General features: G+C 41.1%; 1 protein-coding gene across 1 annotated transcript in view; it reads right to left on the bottom strand.

Annotated features, from left to right (window-relative positions):
- Positions 1-19,982, bottom strand: part of LOC139276887 (brefeldin A-inhibited guanine nucleotide-exchange protein 2-like) — a 118,261-nt gene that overhangs the window by 19,671 nt on the left and 78,608 nt on the right. The window contains exons 16-31 of the mRNA XM_070894884.1: positions 18,227-18,378; positions 17,227-17,355; positions 15,052-15,210; positions 13,478-13,619; positions 12,183-12,279; positions 10,508-10,548; positions 7,378-7,547; positions 7,018-7,169; positions 4,766-4,938; positions 4,300-4,460; positions 2,770-2,900; positions 2,533-2,662; positions 1,511-1,646; positions 1,114-1,252; positions 856-910; positions 607-730 (exon numbers count right to left, since the gene is read on the bottom strand). Coding sequence (XP_070750985.1) covers positions 607-730; positions 856-910; positions 1,114-1,252; positions 1,511-1,646; positions 2,533-2,662; positions 2,770-2,900; positions 4,300-4,460; positions 4,766-4,938; positions 7,018-7,169; positions 7,378-7,547; positions 10,508-10,548; positions 12,183-12,279; positions 13,478-13,619; positions 15,052-15,210; positions 17,227-17,355; positions 18,227-18,378 — 2,091 coding nt within the window. The remainder of the gene's footprint in view (positions 1-606; positions 731-855; positions 911-1,113; positions 1,253-1,510; positions 1,647-2,532; positions 2,663-2,769; positions 2,901-4,299; positions 4,461-4,765; positions 4,939-7,017; positions 7,170-7,377; positions 7,548-10,507; positions 10,549-12,182; positions 12,280-13,477; positions 13,620-15,051; positions 15,211-17,226; positions 17,356-18,226; positions 18,379-19,982) is intronic.

The following is a 19,982-nucleotide window of genomic DNA, read 5'->3' as shown; positions in this document are numbered from 1 at the left end:
GGAACTCCGAAAACCAGAATTGTCCGAAAACCGGACATTTTGTGCATCGTGGATGGAATCGTCCGGAATTATTCTCTGAAAACCGGACATTTTGAGGCGGCCAAGATGGTGACATCGGGCAGTGAGGGATGAGAAAACAAAAAAGCGCAGCGCCAGGGGGCTGCGGGTGGCGGGAATCAGCGAGGAGCGGCGTGAATGTTAGGTGTAGAGGAGATGAGCAAGTGATGGAAATTCAGCACCTCACCTCCTCTCTCTGTGTGGCATCCCGCCAACAGTCCGCACTCACCCAAAAACCCGCTCATCGATAACCAGCCTCCGGGCTCACTGACCCTACCTGGAGGGGGGTTGAGCCATCACTGGGGTTAGGAATCCTTCCTCTCAGCTCCGGATAGCCCTGAGCACCAGTGCGAGCAGTGAGGCCCGAAATCCGGCACAGATTTGGTTGAGGATTCCAGACTTGATTTTCTTGTCTGAAATCCCGAAAAACTCAAAATCCGGCACGGACTTGATCCCGAGGATTCCAAACGTTGTACCTGTATTTGGAAGAAACACCTGCCTGGATATTTACAGTAAACAGATACTGTGGAGTGAAAGATCAATACTTACTTGCATTTGGTCTATTTTTCCAAGTTTCATCACTGGTGTTAGATACCTGGCTGTACTGGCTCTGACCTTTTTCTGAAGGGTTTTGCTCTGTGCTACAGACTGACTGGCGGTCAGCTTCCAAGTCCTATGAAAACATGAGGTATATCAGTTAGTTGCAACCAATAAACTACCACAATATATATATATTTTAAAAGACTTATTTAAAGCATAGAAGCCTTTTAATTTGTAACTGTTTCAAATTGCACTCACTGAACTCTTCTCTGAAGATTCCTCTTCTATGCCTACGGGCCGCCATGCTAAAAGACTGTAAACAACACAAGATAACAAATATTTATCGTGAATCTATAAAGGTGCCATTATGCCATAATTTAATGAATATTTACAAGAACAGCGCGGTGTTTTATACTATTGCGACAGCAGTTCTAATTTATTAACTGAATTCCCAATGCTGAGAAAAATCACAAAAGACTTTTACAGCCATGAAGATATTTGTTAACTTGAACTTACGCATGGGGAATAGTGGTCTTGAAGATGTCCAGCATGCAGCCACATGTTTTATCCCAGACTAAAGGACTGAATTTTTGACCATTTAGTATGACCACATTTTCTAAACAATTTGTTCCTGATCGGGCCAGTTGTTCATTATCTGTAACAAGAATAAAAGGGCCAAGGGGAAAAATGAATGACATGAAAACTGCAAGGAGCAACTAAATGCATTTCATCCATTCAAATCAAGGTAAGCTTCAAGGCATCAATTTACCAAACACATTCACCTGTACCCAGTAAAAATGTAGAAAAGTATTACCAATGGACACCTAGAATTAGAATTTCATTTAAATGATATCGTAATACATTTTAGAATTCTTCTGGTTAAAATGCATCTGGATGAAGAAAATAGTGTTACCTTGTTGTACACACCAATGTAATTGTGCAAATATGTCATCCAATAGCACGTGATTTAAAACTTCATAAAATTGTGTGAAAACATCGCAAATGGCATAAAGTGCATGGTTACATGTAGTTGTCATCCATTCAGCCTTCTGTGAAATTCAAATAAATTGTACAATTGGTATGTTATTGTAAAATGCAACAGTAAATTTTAATATTGCACTTGGGAAAAGAAAACAGACTCAGAGGTATTTGATCAAGTTCATCATATCAAATCAGATCAGGGATTGAACCTGGGACTTCTAGATTGTGTGGCTCAGTACTGCCCCGCATGGTGTCTTTCCCCACTCAGTCAATGTGGAAGGTATCTTAAACTTTATTAATTAAATTAACAAATTAATTACAGTAGATAAAACAAAAATGCGTCAGTGCTACTGATGAATACTGCATTGGTCCAGTGAATCATAATGCACGTGGGGGCAAAAATACTCAGGAAAAATCTATTATTTTGTAAGAAATTTGTAAACCTCAAAATAGCAGAAAATGCACCTCAAATAGTTTGGAAATACAGCATTCAAACAGACTGAAACATCAATGCTGGATTATCATAGAATCATGATGTAGCACAGAAGCATATTAAAAAAAAATGGCCATTCGTTCGATCGAGCCTGTGCCGCTCTTTCAAAGAATGACCCAATTTAGTCTCACTGCCCTGCCTTTTGCCCCAAAGCCCTGCAAAGTTTTCCCTTCAAGTACTTATCCAATTCCCTTTTCAAAGTTATTATTGAATCTGCATCCACCACCCTTTCAAGTCGTGCATTCACCCTTTCAGGTAATGTATTTCAGATCATAATAAATCACTGCATCATTTTTTTCTCTTCATTGCACCTCAACATTATTAAAATGATCTGAAAATAATATAGTGCAAGTGTATATTTACTGACAGACTGCCAAAATAATCACTATTGTTGGCTATTTTAGGTTCTGTGACATAAAGGAACAGTATTAAAAGTTGCACAAAGTCCACTTTTGCCTTACTTCAGTTTGCTGTTCAGGGAGTTTCATGTTATCAAATATCCGAAAGATAATCCTAAACAGATCTTGCCACCAGTGTTTTTCAAATGTTTGCCCATAGTTTTTTATGATTTCAAACATCACAGTAAGCCCTCTGCAAGAGAGATTTCATAAAAAAACATGTTGACTACAAATCATCACTGTAAAATATCCAGTCTACAGTTTCTTAAATGAAGGTAAAACAATGTAACTGTATCTTACCTTGTACGGACATCTAATTTGCAACGGTTAATAATGCAGGAAAGCTCAAACAAAATTGGAAACCATCCTCGTACCCATACTCTATCTCCAGGAGCTACATTCATGTCATCACTGGTGTATTCCTTCAGTGCCTAATAAAACACATTGAAAAATTTGAACGGCAGTTAATACAAAATCTATGTAATCCAAATTAACATAACAATTTTACTTAAATCACACACAATGTACACATAAAACACAAAATGTTGGTCACTTTTAGTGCTAGTGGCCCTTTCCATCACTGGGCAGGTGGTGGGGGAGGGGGGCGGAGGATTTCCAAACACCAAGCCCTGGCAGGTTCTGTGAATGGCCAGTTCTGCAATAATCACAGCTAAGATCCCATGGAGTTCTGTTACCCCCTCCCCTCCCCCAGTGATCAGAAGGGAGATAGCTTTAAACTACATTCCAGGAATTTTAATGCACAGATTGTTCATGCAGAGCAAGAGAGTTGTGTCCATAGACAGAGTGATATTTCTGGGAGTTGCAGTCCACTAGTTGGTTCCCACCCTAAACCTCTCCACCTCTCTATTATCCTTTGAGACGCTCCTTAAAACCTACCAAGCTTTTGGTCACCTGTCCTAATATCTTGTGTGGCTTGGTGTCAAATTTCGTTTGATAACGCTCCTGTGAAGCACCTTGGGACGTTTTATTACATTAAAGGAGCTATATAACTGCAAGCTGTTGTTGGTTGAGCTTCTTCATTCAGTTGAAAAAGTGATAGCTCCAGAAAGCCGTACAATAGAATGACTCAATATACAAACAGACCATCATGCGGTCCCAGTGTAACACCACATTTAAAGATCTACTGAAACTGATGGACACACAATATTTACTGTTTTGTTGCTTGTTATTTAAATGGTATCACACCTGCATGTGGCATTGTCAATATAATACTGGACAACATTAATGCAGCAGATAAAATGTTATAACATTACCTCAATGTTAAATAACCTGTTAATACAGCAGTTTAGCAATTGACAAGAATAGATTAGCAGAACATAGCAATATTATATTGTTAGCCATGGCTCAGTGGTAACAGTCTCGCATCTGAATCAGAAGGTGTGGGTTCAAGTCCGACTACAGTGACTTAAGCACAAAATCCAAGCTGACGCTCCAGTGGCATGCTTAGGGTGTGCTGCACTGTTGGAGGTGCTGTCTTTTAGATGAGACGTTAAACCAGTCTGCCCTCTCAAGTGGATGTAAAAGACCTTTCAGCACTATTTTGACAAAGAGCAAGGAAGTTCTCCCTGGTGTCCTGGCCAACAATTATCCCTCAACCAACATCACTAAAACAGATTATATGACCATCATCAAGTTGCTCTTTGTCAGAGTTTGCTATGCGCAAATTGGCTGCCACAATTCCTACATTACAATAGTGACCATACCACAAAAGTACTTAATTGGCTGTAAAGCACTTTGGGACATCATTAGGTCATGAAAGATGCTATACAAATGCAAGTCTTTCTTTTTCTTTTATTGATATTAACTCACTTGTGGTCTCTCAGACACATATGTTGCACAATGTCGAATAAGTCGGATAGCCTCCATACTGGTGTCAGGAAATGCAGCATTACAAGCAAACTCAGATAAACATTTCACAGCATCCTGGAATGAGTCGATTGCTGCTGGAAAGTGCTTCTTAAAAATATCCACTAAGAGATAAACATCCATCAGAAGAATAATAATTGATCTCAGTGTTTCATTTGCAAACTTATAATTGTCTAGAGACTTTAAACAAGTTGGCAATTTTCAATATAATTGGTTTTTGCCATTATAAAAATATTTTCAATTAAATTGTGCTATATGCATATATTGACCGTTTAATATATTATGCATGACTTGTATATAAAAAAATTTAAATTTATCTGTGAGGAAGCTGAATTAAAATAAAAGCATTTACTAGAAAATGAGTTCTACTGAAACTTGTATTATAGCATTTAACAGAGAGAACATTTACAGATAATGTGCCCAGTAGTCTGGAAAGCCAACTCCACAATCGGCTCATCGTGGTCTGAAGCAGCTTGGTGGAACACGCAGAAAATGTTCTTCCATCCTGAACGGATATTTGAAGCCTGTGAATTTACCATCTGTGCAATGCACCGAATGACCATGTCCTTTATTGTTGGTGACCTGTGAGTACATGTTAAGCAAACACATTTGCCTTTGTGTTACAAATGTAAGTTCAGTTGCTGAGCTTTCTTTGAAATGTTTCTGGTAATTGCACTAAAAATAACTATACACCAATATCCTTGCAATATTTTATCCATTTCAGCTACTCTTACTGAAATGTGCAGAGAATTAAAAACATGTTTCCTAGGATTAAAAAATTCATTGCAGAACAATGCAAATATGACACATCAGGAAAGCCTAAATGTTATTTTCTCATAAATGTAGCTTACATTCTATATAAACTACACTCACTACAGATCTAAAATGACCAGAATTGTATACATAAACTTTAGACAGAAAGTTGAAAATAATAATCCAAGGATATTACAATTAATTGTAATGACATTAAAGGAATTTACAGTTTCACTTCAAACAGGTAGACTTTATTATATTTAAATATTCCCATTTTGGGAATCCTTAGCTCCGTATCTTTGAACCACAGATTATTCAAACATGGACTTTTTTTAAGCTATGTTACTCCATCCTTGACTGTTGGTATTGGGGATGTCAATTTTGGAACATATCAACCAGGGGAAAAGAGACAAAAATCAATAAAATGAGAGGGGAAACTTTAAAAATGTCTTTATCTTGTTCAAATAGAACTTACATTCTGGGAAAGAACAACATTTTAAGCTCTTCAAAAATACAGGATTTATAATCTATGTGATTGGAACTGGTGTGCTATTCCTTCTAATTTTTCTTGATCTGTTTTCAGCATAGCCAATCACTCCATAACCCCTCATTACCTCTCCTCCATGGTCCACCTCTGTGGCATTACCCTAATTTTCATTGCATTCTTTCCTGGCTTAACATTGTCAGTACTTCTTCTCCAGTGGTTTCTTCTCCCTGTCAATTCTAGTGTGCTTGCACACTCATCCTTCGCTCCTCATTTACATGCTGCCCTTCTACAATATCAGGTGTAAAAATGGGGTCAACTGCCATACGTTTTGCCATTACCTTTTGCCTGGGAGATGAACTGGAACTTTTTCCACTTTAACATTAGCAAAAGAGAAGCCATCTGATTTGAGGTTGACCAGAAACTTCATATTTCAGGGGCCAACTCCATTCCATTTCTTGGGTACCTGCTCAGGCTCAACCTCAGTGCCCAATTTGTTTCAGCACAGCTGCAACTCCCACATCACACTATAACGAAGATTGACCAGTGCAGTGCTGAGGGAATGCTGCACTGTTGGAGGTGCTGTCCTCTGGCCCCACTTTCCATTCTTCCAACTGTGGTCTGTCAGTTCAGACCACTCTGCTCCACCGTCAGTGGCGGAGTGTTTAGTCATCATGTTCGTGCACTTGGGAAGTCTCCTCCTAAGGCCCACCATGTTGCCACACCTCTTCTGGCTTCCAAAAACATCAGAACCTATCGCTTCAACTGTGCCTTCAGTCATGTGCATTAACTCCTGTCAACTTCTTAATTGGTGTTCTGCAATCTCAGAAAGCACCTTGGCATGTTTGTTCTATGGCAGGTTCAACAGAAGTGCAAGGTGCTGTTGGAGCAGCAGTAACCGATGCACAAATCTTCTGTACAGTCTAAATTATAGTGGACTTGACAATGAACGAAAACAATAATGTGCATTTATATCGTGCCTTTTATGAAGAAAAACATCACAAAGTGCTACAAGGAGGCATAATCAAAAAATGGAATAGAACCAAAGGAGATGTTTAGAGGTTGACCAAAGGCTTGGTTGAAAGTTTTCAGGCGGGCCTTGAAGGAGGCGAAGCAAGGGGGTTTAGGGAGGGAATTCTAAAGCGAGGGGGTCTAGGGAGGGAATTCTAAAGTCTGGGGCCATGGCAGCTGAAAGCACAGCTGCCAAAACCATTTGAAGACTGATTTAGTTACACCAGATTTCTCAATCTTGCTCACAATACTTCATAGATGAAATGCTACACCACATGGTGTTGCTGAGAAATGACAATAAATTCTTACAAACTAAAAAGTGTCAAGCTCCAAGAGGGTCAGAGTTGTTATAAGATGCCATCCTACTTCTAACTGGGTTATTTTTCTTCAGTGACAAAGTAATACTTTCATACCTGTTCCTCTTCATAATGTGTTCAAAAGGTCTCAAGAAATCCTTTTGGAACCGAAAATTAGCTAACTCTCCTTTCTCCAAAAATTTCATTGACAGTTGTCTCAAAGAATCAACAGCAAATATGGCAACATCCTCATTTGGATTGCATCCAACCTGTACCAGAATATAAATATATCGAATTTTCAGATTTTGGGAGAATACCAAGTGGCATGTCCAACAATTTCTTCATGCATTTCATGACTTCGTCAAATAAAACTTCAAAGCTTTTATTGCCTGTATAATAATTTAATGCTTATATGAACTTTGGACCCTAGCCAAATGAGAAACTTATTCAGAAATGGCAAATTCAACATAACTGTACCTTATTAAAATGGTCTCCAATCACTTCCCAAATTCTTGACCACTGAAGCCTGATTCGACCCATGTTATAGTATGAAATTTCCACAATCTTTTGAAGACTGAACATGCGTGGATGGTGAGGTGAACCCAGTTCATCCATCGACACAGCACACAGCCAATGTACAAAATCAACTGGTGAATTGAAGAGAATATGTTAAGTTTTTATCTTTAACAATGCTTTTTAACAAAATCTATTGTATTGCTTGTGAACAAAACCAATTTGATTTTCTTCCTGTAACTGTTCGTGTCTTTCCCACTCTCTAATTCCTTTTGTCGCTTTCTCTTTCACATACTTTGAATCACAATAGATTGATTTGCGACTGACTTTTTCATACTCATTCCCTATCATTGTTTCTACATGTCTCCCTCTATCCTCGGTCTTTTTTCTCTTCTCTCACTATCTCTGGCTTTTCAACATGTTCTTTTACTAAGACTCAACTTCTATGTCTTATCTATGTCTTACCTCTGACAAAGTTCATGATACGCAGCAATATAGTAGGCAATCTGTAGATGGACACTGCAATTGCTTGGGGAAAAGCTGCCTGGAGTTGGTGCAACATACGATGAGAGCACCTGGCAAGTTAAGGCTGTGGGTTTGGATGAAGGGGGAAGAGTGTGGGCTGTAGCAATATCTGGGGCTAGGGGCTTGAAGGGGCTAAAGCCTGGCACCTAGCAAAACTTCAGGTGGAGGTGGTCTGGCAAGTCTGGAGTTGTGTCCCTGACAGCACTTGGGTTCTAGCAGCAATGAAAAAAAGAAACTAAGATTTGCATTTATATAGCACCCGACCACATCTCTGGAAACAAGTCAAAGCGATTTACATTCACTGAATTACTTTTGAAATGCAGTCACTGTTATGGAAGCTAATGCGGCAGCCAATTTATACATAGCAAGATTCCAAAAGAAATGAATGACAAGCTATTCGGTTTTGGCTGGTGTTGGTTGAGGGAGAAATACTAGCCAGGACACAGGGAGATCTCCTAGCTCTTCAAAAAAAATGCCTGAGATCTGAAGCAGAGCCTCAGTTTAACATCTTATCCAAAAGACACCATCTCTGACAATACAGCACTCCCTCAATATTGCAATAAAGTGTCAGCCTAGATGACCTGCCCAAGTTCTGAAATTGGATTTGAACCCACTACTTTGACGAGAAAATGACACAGCAAGAGATAGGATCCCACCAGCAACAGAACCTGGAAAGAAGCATGTTCCTTTGTGCATGGACAGAAGAACTGATCATGTGGTGGTTCCAAGACAGGAGGTGTCCTGAGCATGCACAATTTGTAACTTTCAATCGGGAACATGGAAAATAAACTGTCCACACGGTGATAATGGGCTCAATTTTGCCCAACATCTTTTTTCGGCGCACTTACCTTAAGTGCGGCAGCTGTGTGCGCTGGAAACGGCGCCGGAAAAAACAGTCGCCCCATCCTGGCCGATCTTCCGAGTCCCAGCGTGCCATGCATTGTGAAGTGGGGGGTGGAGCAACAGGCCAGCGCCGAAAACAGTGCCGGCACCTGTGCGCATGCGCAGTGAAGTCTGCGCGCATGCTCCTGCCCTCCCAGCGTGTCCTGCAGACTGTGAGCAGGACCCAATGCTCGCAGCCCCTATCCCCGGCCAAAGGGACGCCCCGATCTCATTGCACTCTATCCCCGGCCGGCTGAATTTCCAGGCCGAGGTAGGACTTCAGGCTTATTTTTTAATTCATTGATGATTGTGCTTGAGAGTTTTGATTGGGGGCGGGGGGGGGGGGGGGGGGAGAGGGGGGCGGAGAGACAGTGTTTTGATTGGTGGGGGGGGGGGGGGAACTTTAAAAAAAAATTGATTCGGGCATAAAGGTCGGATTTCTATTTTTTTTATTTGTTATTGATTGATTGCTTATTACTTTTTGTGCTTTGTTTAGTGCTTTGTAAGTCTTGGTGCTTTAAATGTACTAACCTGTGCCGATTTCTTAACAGCACACAAGGTTTTTCAGAGCTGGCCACATATGCTGACCGAAGTCGATTTGGAGTAAGTTTTAGCTGGCCAAAGTGGCATAAATGTCCAAAACTGGCATAAGTGTCTGGGAACCCTTTTGAAACAAAAACGGAACTAAAAAAAAAAATCATACCTAACTGACTTACTCTGGAGCAAATTTTGGGGTGAAAATGGCATTTTTTAAACTTACACCAGAAAATATTTATTCCAAAAAAATTGATGCAAGTCATGGCCAAAATTGGGCCCAATATCTGGAATGCAGTCTGCCAATAGCCCTTGGCGGGTGCATGGTGGGGTTGGTGGAAAAGGGGAGAAAATTGCCGAAGCCAAGTTTATGTGTAAATATAGTGATGTTTTTTGATCAAGAATTATATTAATAAATTGGTTAGATGAATACAATGTAGTGGGTTGGAAAAAAACTGGCAAAATAATTAAAAAGTAAGCAATTTATTTGGTCAGTTCTGTGGTGCTTGCTGGTTCAGCAATGGTAGCATAGGAAAATACACAGAGCAATTTGATTCCTCAGTTTTGCTCTTGTGACTTATTCCTAAATAGTAACTTGTGCTCACTGCCTGCTAATTCAATGGAACCATTTCTTGATTCATTCACTTTTTTTTTTAAATAAAAGATGTGAGAGTTAGTGATGGGGAATGGAATCTGCCATGTTTAGGGCAGCATTAAGCAGTTCTAGGTTAAGTATAGTACAGCCAAGTGCAGAATAAGACTTCCTCTACTCTGCCCCAACAATATGCCTCAGTCTCAGTATCAGAAGAATGCCTGTACTAGTATGATATTCTTTTCCTGCGGCCTCTCAGATTGCCAACTACTGTCAAATTAAAAGATAGTTCTGCCCACTCGGAATGGAATAGAGACTGCCCAAACTCATTTTAAATCGGACCCACAGAGCCAGCAGACATTTATTTATGCAATCAGTCTGGACTTGGATTTGAAGTCATGTCCATGGAGTGACAATTAGTGTCTAACCAACTGCCCATCCAATTCCATGATTTATTTTATGTTTAATCATTTAAATTGTGATTATCTGAGTTAATCATGTTACAAATGACTCAGTATATACAAACACAAATATTAATATGAATAGCATTCAGAAACATACCAATAGCATTTCCATCTAGTCTTGTTGATCCAGTGAATATCCTGAAATGAAAACAGCACAGGAAACATTACTGACCACTTTGCAAGATTTGTTATGTTAAACCAAAGATTCCCAAACTGGGCAACAAGACATCACACTGCCACGCTGGAATTGTACCTTTAAAAATGAGCACACAAGTATGTACAAAATGCACATCAGTATGAAGTAGGCATAACCAAAGTTACACAGCTATATCTGCTTTTAAGTAAAGTAAATGGTCCCCTAGAGGACGAGACTGTGAAATTAATAATGGAGAACACGGAAATGGCAGAGATGTTGAACAAATATTTTGCATCGGTCTTCACGGTAGAAGACACTAAAAACATCCCATTGGTGCATTATCAAGGGGCTACAGTGAGGGAGAAACTTAATACAATCACTATCATGAAAGAAGTAGTACTCAGTAAAATAATGGGACTAAAGGCAGACAAGTCCCCTGGATTTGAGGATGTAACGAGCAGGTTGGATAAGGGGGAACCAGTGGATGTGGTGTATTTGGATTTCCTGAAGGCATTCGATAAGGTGCCACATAAAAGATTACTGCACAAGATAAAAGTTCACGGGGTTGTGGGCAATATATTAGCATGGATAGAGGATTGGCTGACTAACAGAAAACAGAGAGTCGGGATAAATGGGTAATTTTCTGGTTGGTAAACAGTGAATAGTGGGATACAGAAAGGATATTTCCACTCATAGGGTAAACTAAAACTAGGGGACATAGTCTCAGAATAAGGGGCCGCCCATTTAAAACTGAGATGAGGAGGAATTTCTTCTCTCAGAGGGTTGTAAATCTATGGAAGCTGGGTCATTAAATATATTTAAGGCAGAGATAGACAGATTTTTGAGCGATAAGGGAGTAAAGGGTTATGGGGAGCGGGCAGGAAAGTAGAACTGAATCCATGATCAGATCAGCTATGATCTTATTGAATGGCGGAGCAGGCTCGATGGGCCCAATGGCCTAATCTTGCTCCCTGATGGCTGGGTGCAAGACGAGAAGTGAATTTGGACACTCAATTGAGTTCTTTGTGGGCACAGACCCAACATAAAACAACTGGCATTGAATTGGAAATTTTATTCAGAGACTGCAGGATTGTTGGAATGCAAAATGCTAAAGTTCTACACTGGAGCATTGCAGGAATGCTAGCATTGATGCAAAGTAGAGAGGCCTTGCTATACTTAACCTGGGAGTGCTTCATCATGACACTGTGCCTGAAACATGGTGGTATCCACTCGCATAAGTAAAAAAAAAACCCTCTTCTTTAAAGTTAAGTTTATTGGTTAATCATTTGCATTGGTACTTAATACATATTTAAAACCCAAATTATTATAGCCTGGAAACTAGTTTTGATATAAGACTACAAAAATATGGTTTCTTAAAAATTGGGAGGGTTGCAAGGGACATGAATCTCTGAAGGAGACTGAGTAATATAAAAAGTTTGGGAACCTGTGATTTTACAAGTAAATAGCAATCAAATAACGATGTCGAAAATGACATATTAAACAATTCTGAATACCATTTTATTTTATCCTATGCCAACTCAACATCACAAAGAATTTAAAATACAGTTGCGTTATCAAGATATTACAACTGAGAGATAAAACATGCAAAATCCATTATAATTAGAGGATCTTTTACCTGTCCACTGCAACAACTACACTTTGTGAGCTGGTCTCTCCCACAGATTCCTGAATGCTGGCTATTTGTTTTTTATCTACAGTGCCACCAAAAGTACCTGTTACCCAAAAAACAAGACACCAAAATCACAATTATGCACACTTCAGAGAACGGCAAATATTGGTCACCCATCTCCTAATGTCTCCTTCTCTGGCTTGGCATTTATTTCCCTTGCACCTCTGCCAAGCACCTTGGGATGTTTTTCTATGTTAAACGCACAATATAAATGCAAATTGTGGTTAATCCAACATGTTATAAAGCTATCTGATCGCTTTCCTGATGGCTCAGTCGGCATGCATTCTTTGACTAGTGTGGTATGTACCATATAGACCAAGTTGAGTTCTGATAACTATGTATTACCCTTTACAATGTTTAGCAATAAACAATGCAATTAAATACACATGCATATTGAATTCTGTAATACAATGGCTAAACACTAACACTGTCTTGGAACAAGTCATTGTCTTCAATCAATAATCAAATCAAGTATCTGAATAGGTAGTTCTAAAATGTATAGTTTGCTGATGGTCAAATATATATTTGAAGTACAGTCTTTCTCACTTCCTAGAACTGGTGTCTAAATTTAAAAAGACAATTTCCTGTTTACAAGTGATAGTGAACCAGCCTAATTTCCTGAAGGCAACAGTACAAATGGACAGGTGAGACACGGCTAAAAAGATGCATCTACCTCGTGTTAACTGTATAAACTCTTTATATAATTTAAAAAATCATTAGGTGTTAGTCACTCGCAGCCAATCTTCAATCTTAAAATATAACATGAAATCGGGATATTCTCTTCAGTACGAACAAAGTTTTTTCAATTTACAGTGTGACCACAAAAGGCAAGATGCAACTAAATTGAGTACCCACCAACAAAAAGCGCTGCCAAAAACTCGAGTTTTGCTGGGGAATATATTAACACAGAAACTAATTCTTATTGTGGTCATTACACTAAAAAAAAACTGCTCTAAATAAGTTAGTTGCTACTTGTTCAATTTATCTGATTATATAGATAAGGAACCCAAGTTAAAGACATGGGTCAGCTTATTTCTTCTTCGACTTCCATTACTGCTGTGTGGTAACTAAAAATCAAAACGTGTAAATGCATTTATTCACAATCTAAAAGTTCACATTTTAAAACCTAAAGCTAATAATCTGCATTTGCATCCAAATAATTCAGCAAAACATTTCGAAGTCAGGTTAGTATTTGATGCATCTATACAACAGCTTTTCCATGGCAAAGTTGTTCATTTTACCTATTCCTAAGAATTCTTCTCCTCCAGTTCCAGAACTTCCAGTGAACCCATCTTTAGCTCGCAGAGACCCAGAAATATATTTAGTCTTCACTCCTGTACCTATCAACTGTGCCAACTCCAGCTGGCTAATGCACCTCAGGATCTAGAAACAGGAAGATTAAAATTCCAAAGTTATTTTTTTTAAAAAGGATGCATTACTTGGAATTTCTGCATTCCTGTTACCTCCAAAATTGTGTGAATATTTGCATTGTGAGTATGACAAAATGTTCAGTTCTGTTACTATTTAAAACCTGAAGAGGACTTAGCAATAAAAAAATATTTTTGTTTGGAGTTCGATGAAGTATTACGGTAAAAGTCACAACTGTTACTATGCAAAAATTCAACAGTACCTCCCAAACCCATGACCTCTACCACCTAGAAGGAGATGGGCAGCAGGCACATGGGAACACCAACACCTACAAGTTCCCCTCCAAGTTATACACCATCCTGACTTGGAAATATATCGTCATTCTTTCATTGTTGCTGGATCAAAATCCTGGAACTCCCTCCACAACAGCACAGTGGGAATGCCTTCACCACACAGACTGCAGGCTACTCACCCACCACCTTCTCAAGGGCAATTAGGGATGGGAAATAAATGCTCGCTTTGCCAGCGACGCCCACATCCCAGGAACTAATTCATTAAAAATCCAGCTGTGGGATAAGGTGCGTACTGTTAGTTACATTTTCACACTCTATGGGGCCAAGGGAAAAGAGCGGGGGGGGGGGGGGGGGGGGAAAGAGCGGGGGGAGGGGAAGAGCGGGGGGGGAAGAGCGGGGGGGGGGGGGAAAGAGCGGGGGGGGGGAAGAGCGGGGGGGGGGAAAAGAGAAAGGAGGGAGGAAAGAGAAGGGAGAGAGAGAAGGGGGGAGGGAGGGTGAGGGGGAGGGAGGGTGAGAGGGTGAGAAGGGAGGGGGAGAAGGGAGGGAGGGAGGGGGAGAAGGGAGGGAGGGAGGGGGAGGGGGAGAAGGGAGGGAGGGAGGGGGAGAGGGGAGGGAGGGAGGGGGAGGGGGGAGGGAGGGAAGGGGAGAAGGGAGGGAGGGAGGGGGAGGGGAGAGGGAGGCTGAACGGGCTTGGCCCAAGACTTTGGGTGGGGCCCGCCCCCAGCACCAGATTTAAAGGTAGGTGGCCGGGGGTCGGGTCGGGTCCTGGTGGGAGCGGGAGTCAAGTTGGGTCCGGGGGCGGGGGGTCGAGTCGGGGGGGGAGTGGGAGTGGTAGCCGGGTCGGGGGGGAGGGGTCGTCAGGTCGGTTTGGTGGGTGGGGGGGGGGGTCGTCGGGTCGGTTTGGCGGAAGGGGGGGGGGGTGGTGTTTGAGAGAGCCAGCTACTTAGCCCTTGAAGTCAATCATATTAAGGACTTGGGGTAAGAGCAAGGAAATAAGAGAGAAAGTAACAAGTTTAGAGTAGATTCTATAAATTTGAAGTGTACACATCATGCAATGTATGAGGAATCTTTTTTTCTGCACATTTATCTCTACTCATTGACCAATTTAACAAATACTTCAAGAGATTTAAAGAATAGCAAATCTCAGTATTTACCTCATGCCAGGAACTTCCAAGGTAGTTACCATCGGTGTGGGCCACTGTAATAAGAGTCTTAATAGTATCTATATTCTTCTGCTTCATTTCTGTGATGCCAGAGCTTGCTGTCAGTAGTGTGAAACGGGCCAGAGCTTGAACATAGGCATCTCGTTCAATCTACAAGAACAATAAATTAGTGGCAGATTTGAGGTTACTTCAAATGTAAGGTTAGCACTGCTAAATTAACTAAACTATGTTTACATTCACAAACCTCTGTTGTGCATTATGAAAAAAATTACATTTACACAGGAATTTTATTCCATTTTGGAATTATTTTTCCATGCCCTGACAAGATTAACAGCCTGCTTGTCCAATACCCAGTCCTGGACAAACCACAACTTCCACCAATTAAACATTGGGAAGAACAAAGCCATTGTCTTCAGCCCTCGCCACAGAATCCATCCTCTTCCCTGGCCATGGTCTCAGACTGAAAGAGACTGTTCGCAACCTTGGCATCCTATTTGACTTGCAGCTGAGCTGCCGACCCCATATCTTAGCAATCACAGAAACACCACCTACTTACACCTCGAACATAAAATGAAAACCTGCCCTTTTACCTCCTCCCTTCCCACCTGTCACTTGAATTCTCCGCTCCACTCCCACTCCAGCCTCGGCCTCCTACACTGTTCAAATGAAGCTCAACGCAAGCTCGAGAAACAGCACCTCATCTTTCTTTTAGGCACTTTACAGCCTTCTGGACTCAACAGAGTTCAACAATTTCAGATCATAATCTCTGCCCATATTTTGTTCCCTTTTCTCTTTTTTTAAAAAAAAAACAATACCCCCTTTTTATTTTTATCTCTGTTTCCCATGGCAGCTGGTAATTATTCCGCCATTCACATGCCATCTCGACTCATCTTTTGTTTCCTAACTTGTACCTTTACCATCTCAATTTAGCCCATCATCCCTTTTGTCTCTCAAATCTCTTCTGCCTTCCACTTTGTGACAGACCTTCCCTTTTGTTCTCCCCCCACCCCTTTCAGTGCCCCTTGCACTTCCTTAAGAATCGGATACATTTTGAACTTTTGCCAACTCTGACGAAAGGTCATTGATCTGAAACGTTAACTCTGTTGCTCTCTACAGATGCTGCCTGACCCGCTGAGATTTCCAGCATTTTCTGTTTTTATTACCTCTGTAAAATAGCTGGTCTCCACTTCACCTTAACCCATCTGCTGCTGAAACCCTCATCCATCCTGTGCCTTCAAATATCAAGTTCCTATGCTCTGGATTTCCCTCACTAAACATTTTGGCCTCTGCACTCCTGTAAGATCCTCCTTAAAACCTACCTCTTTAACCAAGCTTTTAGTCACCCCCATTTAATGTTTCCTTCTTTGGCTATCAATGTGTGTCTGATTATGCTGTGAAGCATATTGGGATGTTGTCCTATGTTAAAGACGAATGGTTCATTCGACAGGCATTTGGGTATTTACTTAACTTGCACAAAATCATTTTGAATGCAATACTGGTACACAAACACTTCACCTGGCACAAAGTACTAAATGGTGCCCAAGAATAAATGATACAATATTCAACCAAAGTTATTATCCAGTCAAGAATATAAACACATTTATGAGAGAACATTCTTCTGCATTTTGAAGAAAAAAGATTATGAGCAGGAAGTGTGAAATCATAGAATGCTTAACTCAGCACAGTAATTTTTGATTCTGTACTGCAAAATAAAAATACTGCAAAGCCATGTATTCAAGTCACTCCTTTACATGTCTTATAACCACAGAACATTACAACAGAGGAAAGCCTTTTTCAATTCATCATGGCTGTGCCAGCATTTTTCTGCAACAATCCAAAGCTAATCCCATTGTCATGCTCTCTCTCTGTATCATCTTCTGCTTTAAATGTTTATCTACATATCTTAACACCCAACTCTACTCCCAAGCATTGCCTGTGTAATGTTGGTTGGGATCAGTATGTGACACAAGAAGTCCTAGAAACGGAGTAAAGAAAAAACTGTGTAAGAAGTCATGCTCTTGTAGGAATTACAAATGTACTGGTTAGCCTGATGATCTTTTCTATGTTCTGAAAATATTGTATACAAAACTTAGATGGAGGTCTAAAGAAACAGCCTGCAATTCTAAATTAATACAACATTCAAGCTGAGGACATGTAAATACATACCTGCATGCCAAAAATGCAGGCTATCCTAATTGCACATCGGATGCCCTCTAGACAAAGAAAGGCCACATCAGGATCATCACAGTCTTGCAAGCCAACACTGAATGCTGCTAATAGTGGTGTCCATACCAGCTGCAAACATAAATATATATCAGCTGAGTGGAATTTTCTTTCCCTGACGATGTCTAGTACATCATCTCAAAATTATCTTCAGTGAGAGAAACAGAATCAAAACAGTTGCTGCAAAACTAAATTTCCATTCTGTATTTTACAAAATAAAATCTTGGAAACCTTAAAAAGAGAGAGCGAGAGAGCGAGAGAGCGAGAGAGCGAGAGAGCGAGAGAGCGAGAGAGCGAGAGAGCGAGAGAGCGAAAGAGCGAAAGAGCGAGAGAGCGAGAGAGCGAGAGAGACAGAGAGACAGAGAGCGAGAGAGCGAGAGAGACAGAGAGTTAGAATTGTCCTGGGGACCAAGAATGGGACTGGACCGGGTGAATGGGGAACGAGAACGGGACTGGACCGGCAAGCCGTTCGGGCGGGGTGGAGGTAAGTTGTTGCTATGTGTTTTTCAATTCTTTTAATGTGTTGGGAGCTGGCTGTATGCTTCAGCTCGCATGGTGTCCCTGGTTACCATGGCAGCTCAATCTTTTTGGTGCAGATCAAGGCTCCACCGCCAATAGTAAAGTTCGGGTTAGACCACGCCAAAATTAAGAAATCCAACAGGAAAACTTAGAATTTTTGGGGGGGCGAACTTAGACCCCAAAAAATTGGGCGTAACTCTTCAAGTACTCCAAAAAAATGCTTTGGGGAAAATTGAGCCCCAAGTGAGGAACTAATCCACAACAAAGAACATTAGAAGTACAACATGTATTCAACATCTCCAGGTCAGTCGCGAGCTTTTAATCCGAGTCACAGTTGATATTGCTTTGAATAGTGCACTCTGTGATAATCCCAGTCAGTCATGTCACTGGGGAAAAATGATTTGATATTTTGCAAACAACTTACTTTAAACATTGGTCTGACATGCTCAAGGTGTGTAGCACTGGTAAATGGTGCCTGCGCATGACTCACTGCCTCCATCAAGACCTTAGCTGTTTTTGCCATTTGCTCCATCTCAAGATTATACAGGAGCCTTCGCTGTTTCTCAGTGGCTATACCTACAAATCAAAATGACATCAGTATTTAGCCATTTTCTTTTTATTTTAACATCAATTAAATTTGGGTAAAAAATTCTCATAAATCAGAAGACATTAATCCAATCAAAGGGTTCAAATTGTGTTGTTAACCCCAAGTGTAAAACTCAAGCCATCTGAATCCCTTAATTGAATTTCCATCTTTTCAGACTCATTTGGTATGAAGAATGAATTGGAACCCATTTTTGCAATAAATTATCAGTTGAATGCCTGTAAAGAAAATGGAACGACACATAACTTACAACTTATTTGCAGTACTAAGTTAGTTTGGATGTTTCCTAATCATTCCATGCTTACACAGTAGTAAAAAAAAACAAAAATCACAATAAAAGTTAACCAGTCTACTTGATTGCTCCCACTCTCGACCAGCAACAAGTTAAAAATCTAATTTATGTCTGGTAAGAATGTGTACATTTAATGGGCCCAAGTTTCGCACCTGATTTTTAGGAGCAACTGGTGGAGAACGGACTATTTTAGAAATCGCAATTCTCCACATTTTTTTTTTCTGCAGTTCTAGTCAGGTAGAACATTTATAGTTTAGAACAGAATTTTTTCTTCAAAAAGGGGGCGTGTCCGGCCACTGACGCCTGATTTGAAAGTTTCCACAGTGAAAATGTACTCCAAACTAAAGTAGAATGGTGCCAGTGAAGATTTTTGTAGAACTGAAAAAACTTGTTCTACACATTAAAAAATCAGGCGCAGGTTACAAATTAGGCGTCCAGAACAAGGTGGGGAGGAGGGGGGGAAGGGAACTTATTAAATTCGACAATAAATCCTTATTTATACTTCTACAAATAAATCCAACCTGAATAAACATTTATAAGCCAAGAAAAGATTAAATAAACCATCTTCCTACCTGTGTGAAAGTGCTTCAGCCAGGGAGAATTCTGCAGCCGTTCGTGCCGCTGAGCGGGAGGGGAGAGAGAGAGAGAGAGAGAGGGAGGGAGGGAGGGGGGAGAGGGGAGAGAGGGGAGAGAGAGAGAGAGAGAGAGAGAGAGAGAGAGAGAGAGAGAGAGAGAGAGAGAGGGGGAGGGAGGGGGGAGAGGGAGAGAGGGGAGAGAGAGAGAGAGAGAGAGAGAGAGAGGGGGAGGGAGAGAGAGAGAGAGAGAGAGAGAGAGAGAGAGAGAGAGAGAGAGAGAGAGAGAGAGAGAGAGAGAGAGAGAGAGAGAGAGGGAGGGAGGGAGAGAGAGAGAGAGAGAGAGAGAGAGAGAGAGAGGAGAGAGGAGAGAGAGAGAGAGAGAGGGAGGGGAGGGAGGGAGGAGGGAGGGAGGGGAGGGAGGGAGGGAGAGAGAGAGAGAGAGAGAGAGAGAGAGAGAGAGGAGGGAGGGGAGGGAAAGAGAGAGAGAGGAGGGAGGGAGGGAAAGAGAGAGAGAGGAGGGAGGGAGGGAAAGAGAGAGAGAGGGAGGGAGGGAGGAAAGAGAGAGAGAGGAGGGAGGGAGGGAAAGAGAGAGAGAGGAGGATGGGGAGGGAAAGAGAGAGAGAGAGAGGGAGGGAGGGAAGAGAGAGAGGAGGGAGGGGGGAGGGAAGAGATGAGAGGAGGGAGGGAGCCCCCCCCCCCCCCGGAGGAA

The sequence above is a fragment of the Pristiophorus japonicus genome, chromosome 12 (genome assembly GCF_044704955.1).
Source record: "Pristiophorus japonicus isolate sPriJap1 chromosome 12, sPriJap1.hap1, whole genome shotgun sequence".
Taxonomy (NCBI): Eukaryota; Metazoa; Chordata; class Chondrichthyes; family Pristiophoridae; genus Pristiophorus; species Pristiophorus japonicus.
This window is presented reverse-complemented; position numbering and strand designations above follow the sequence as displayed.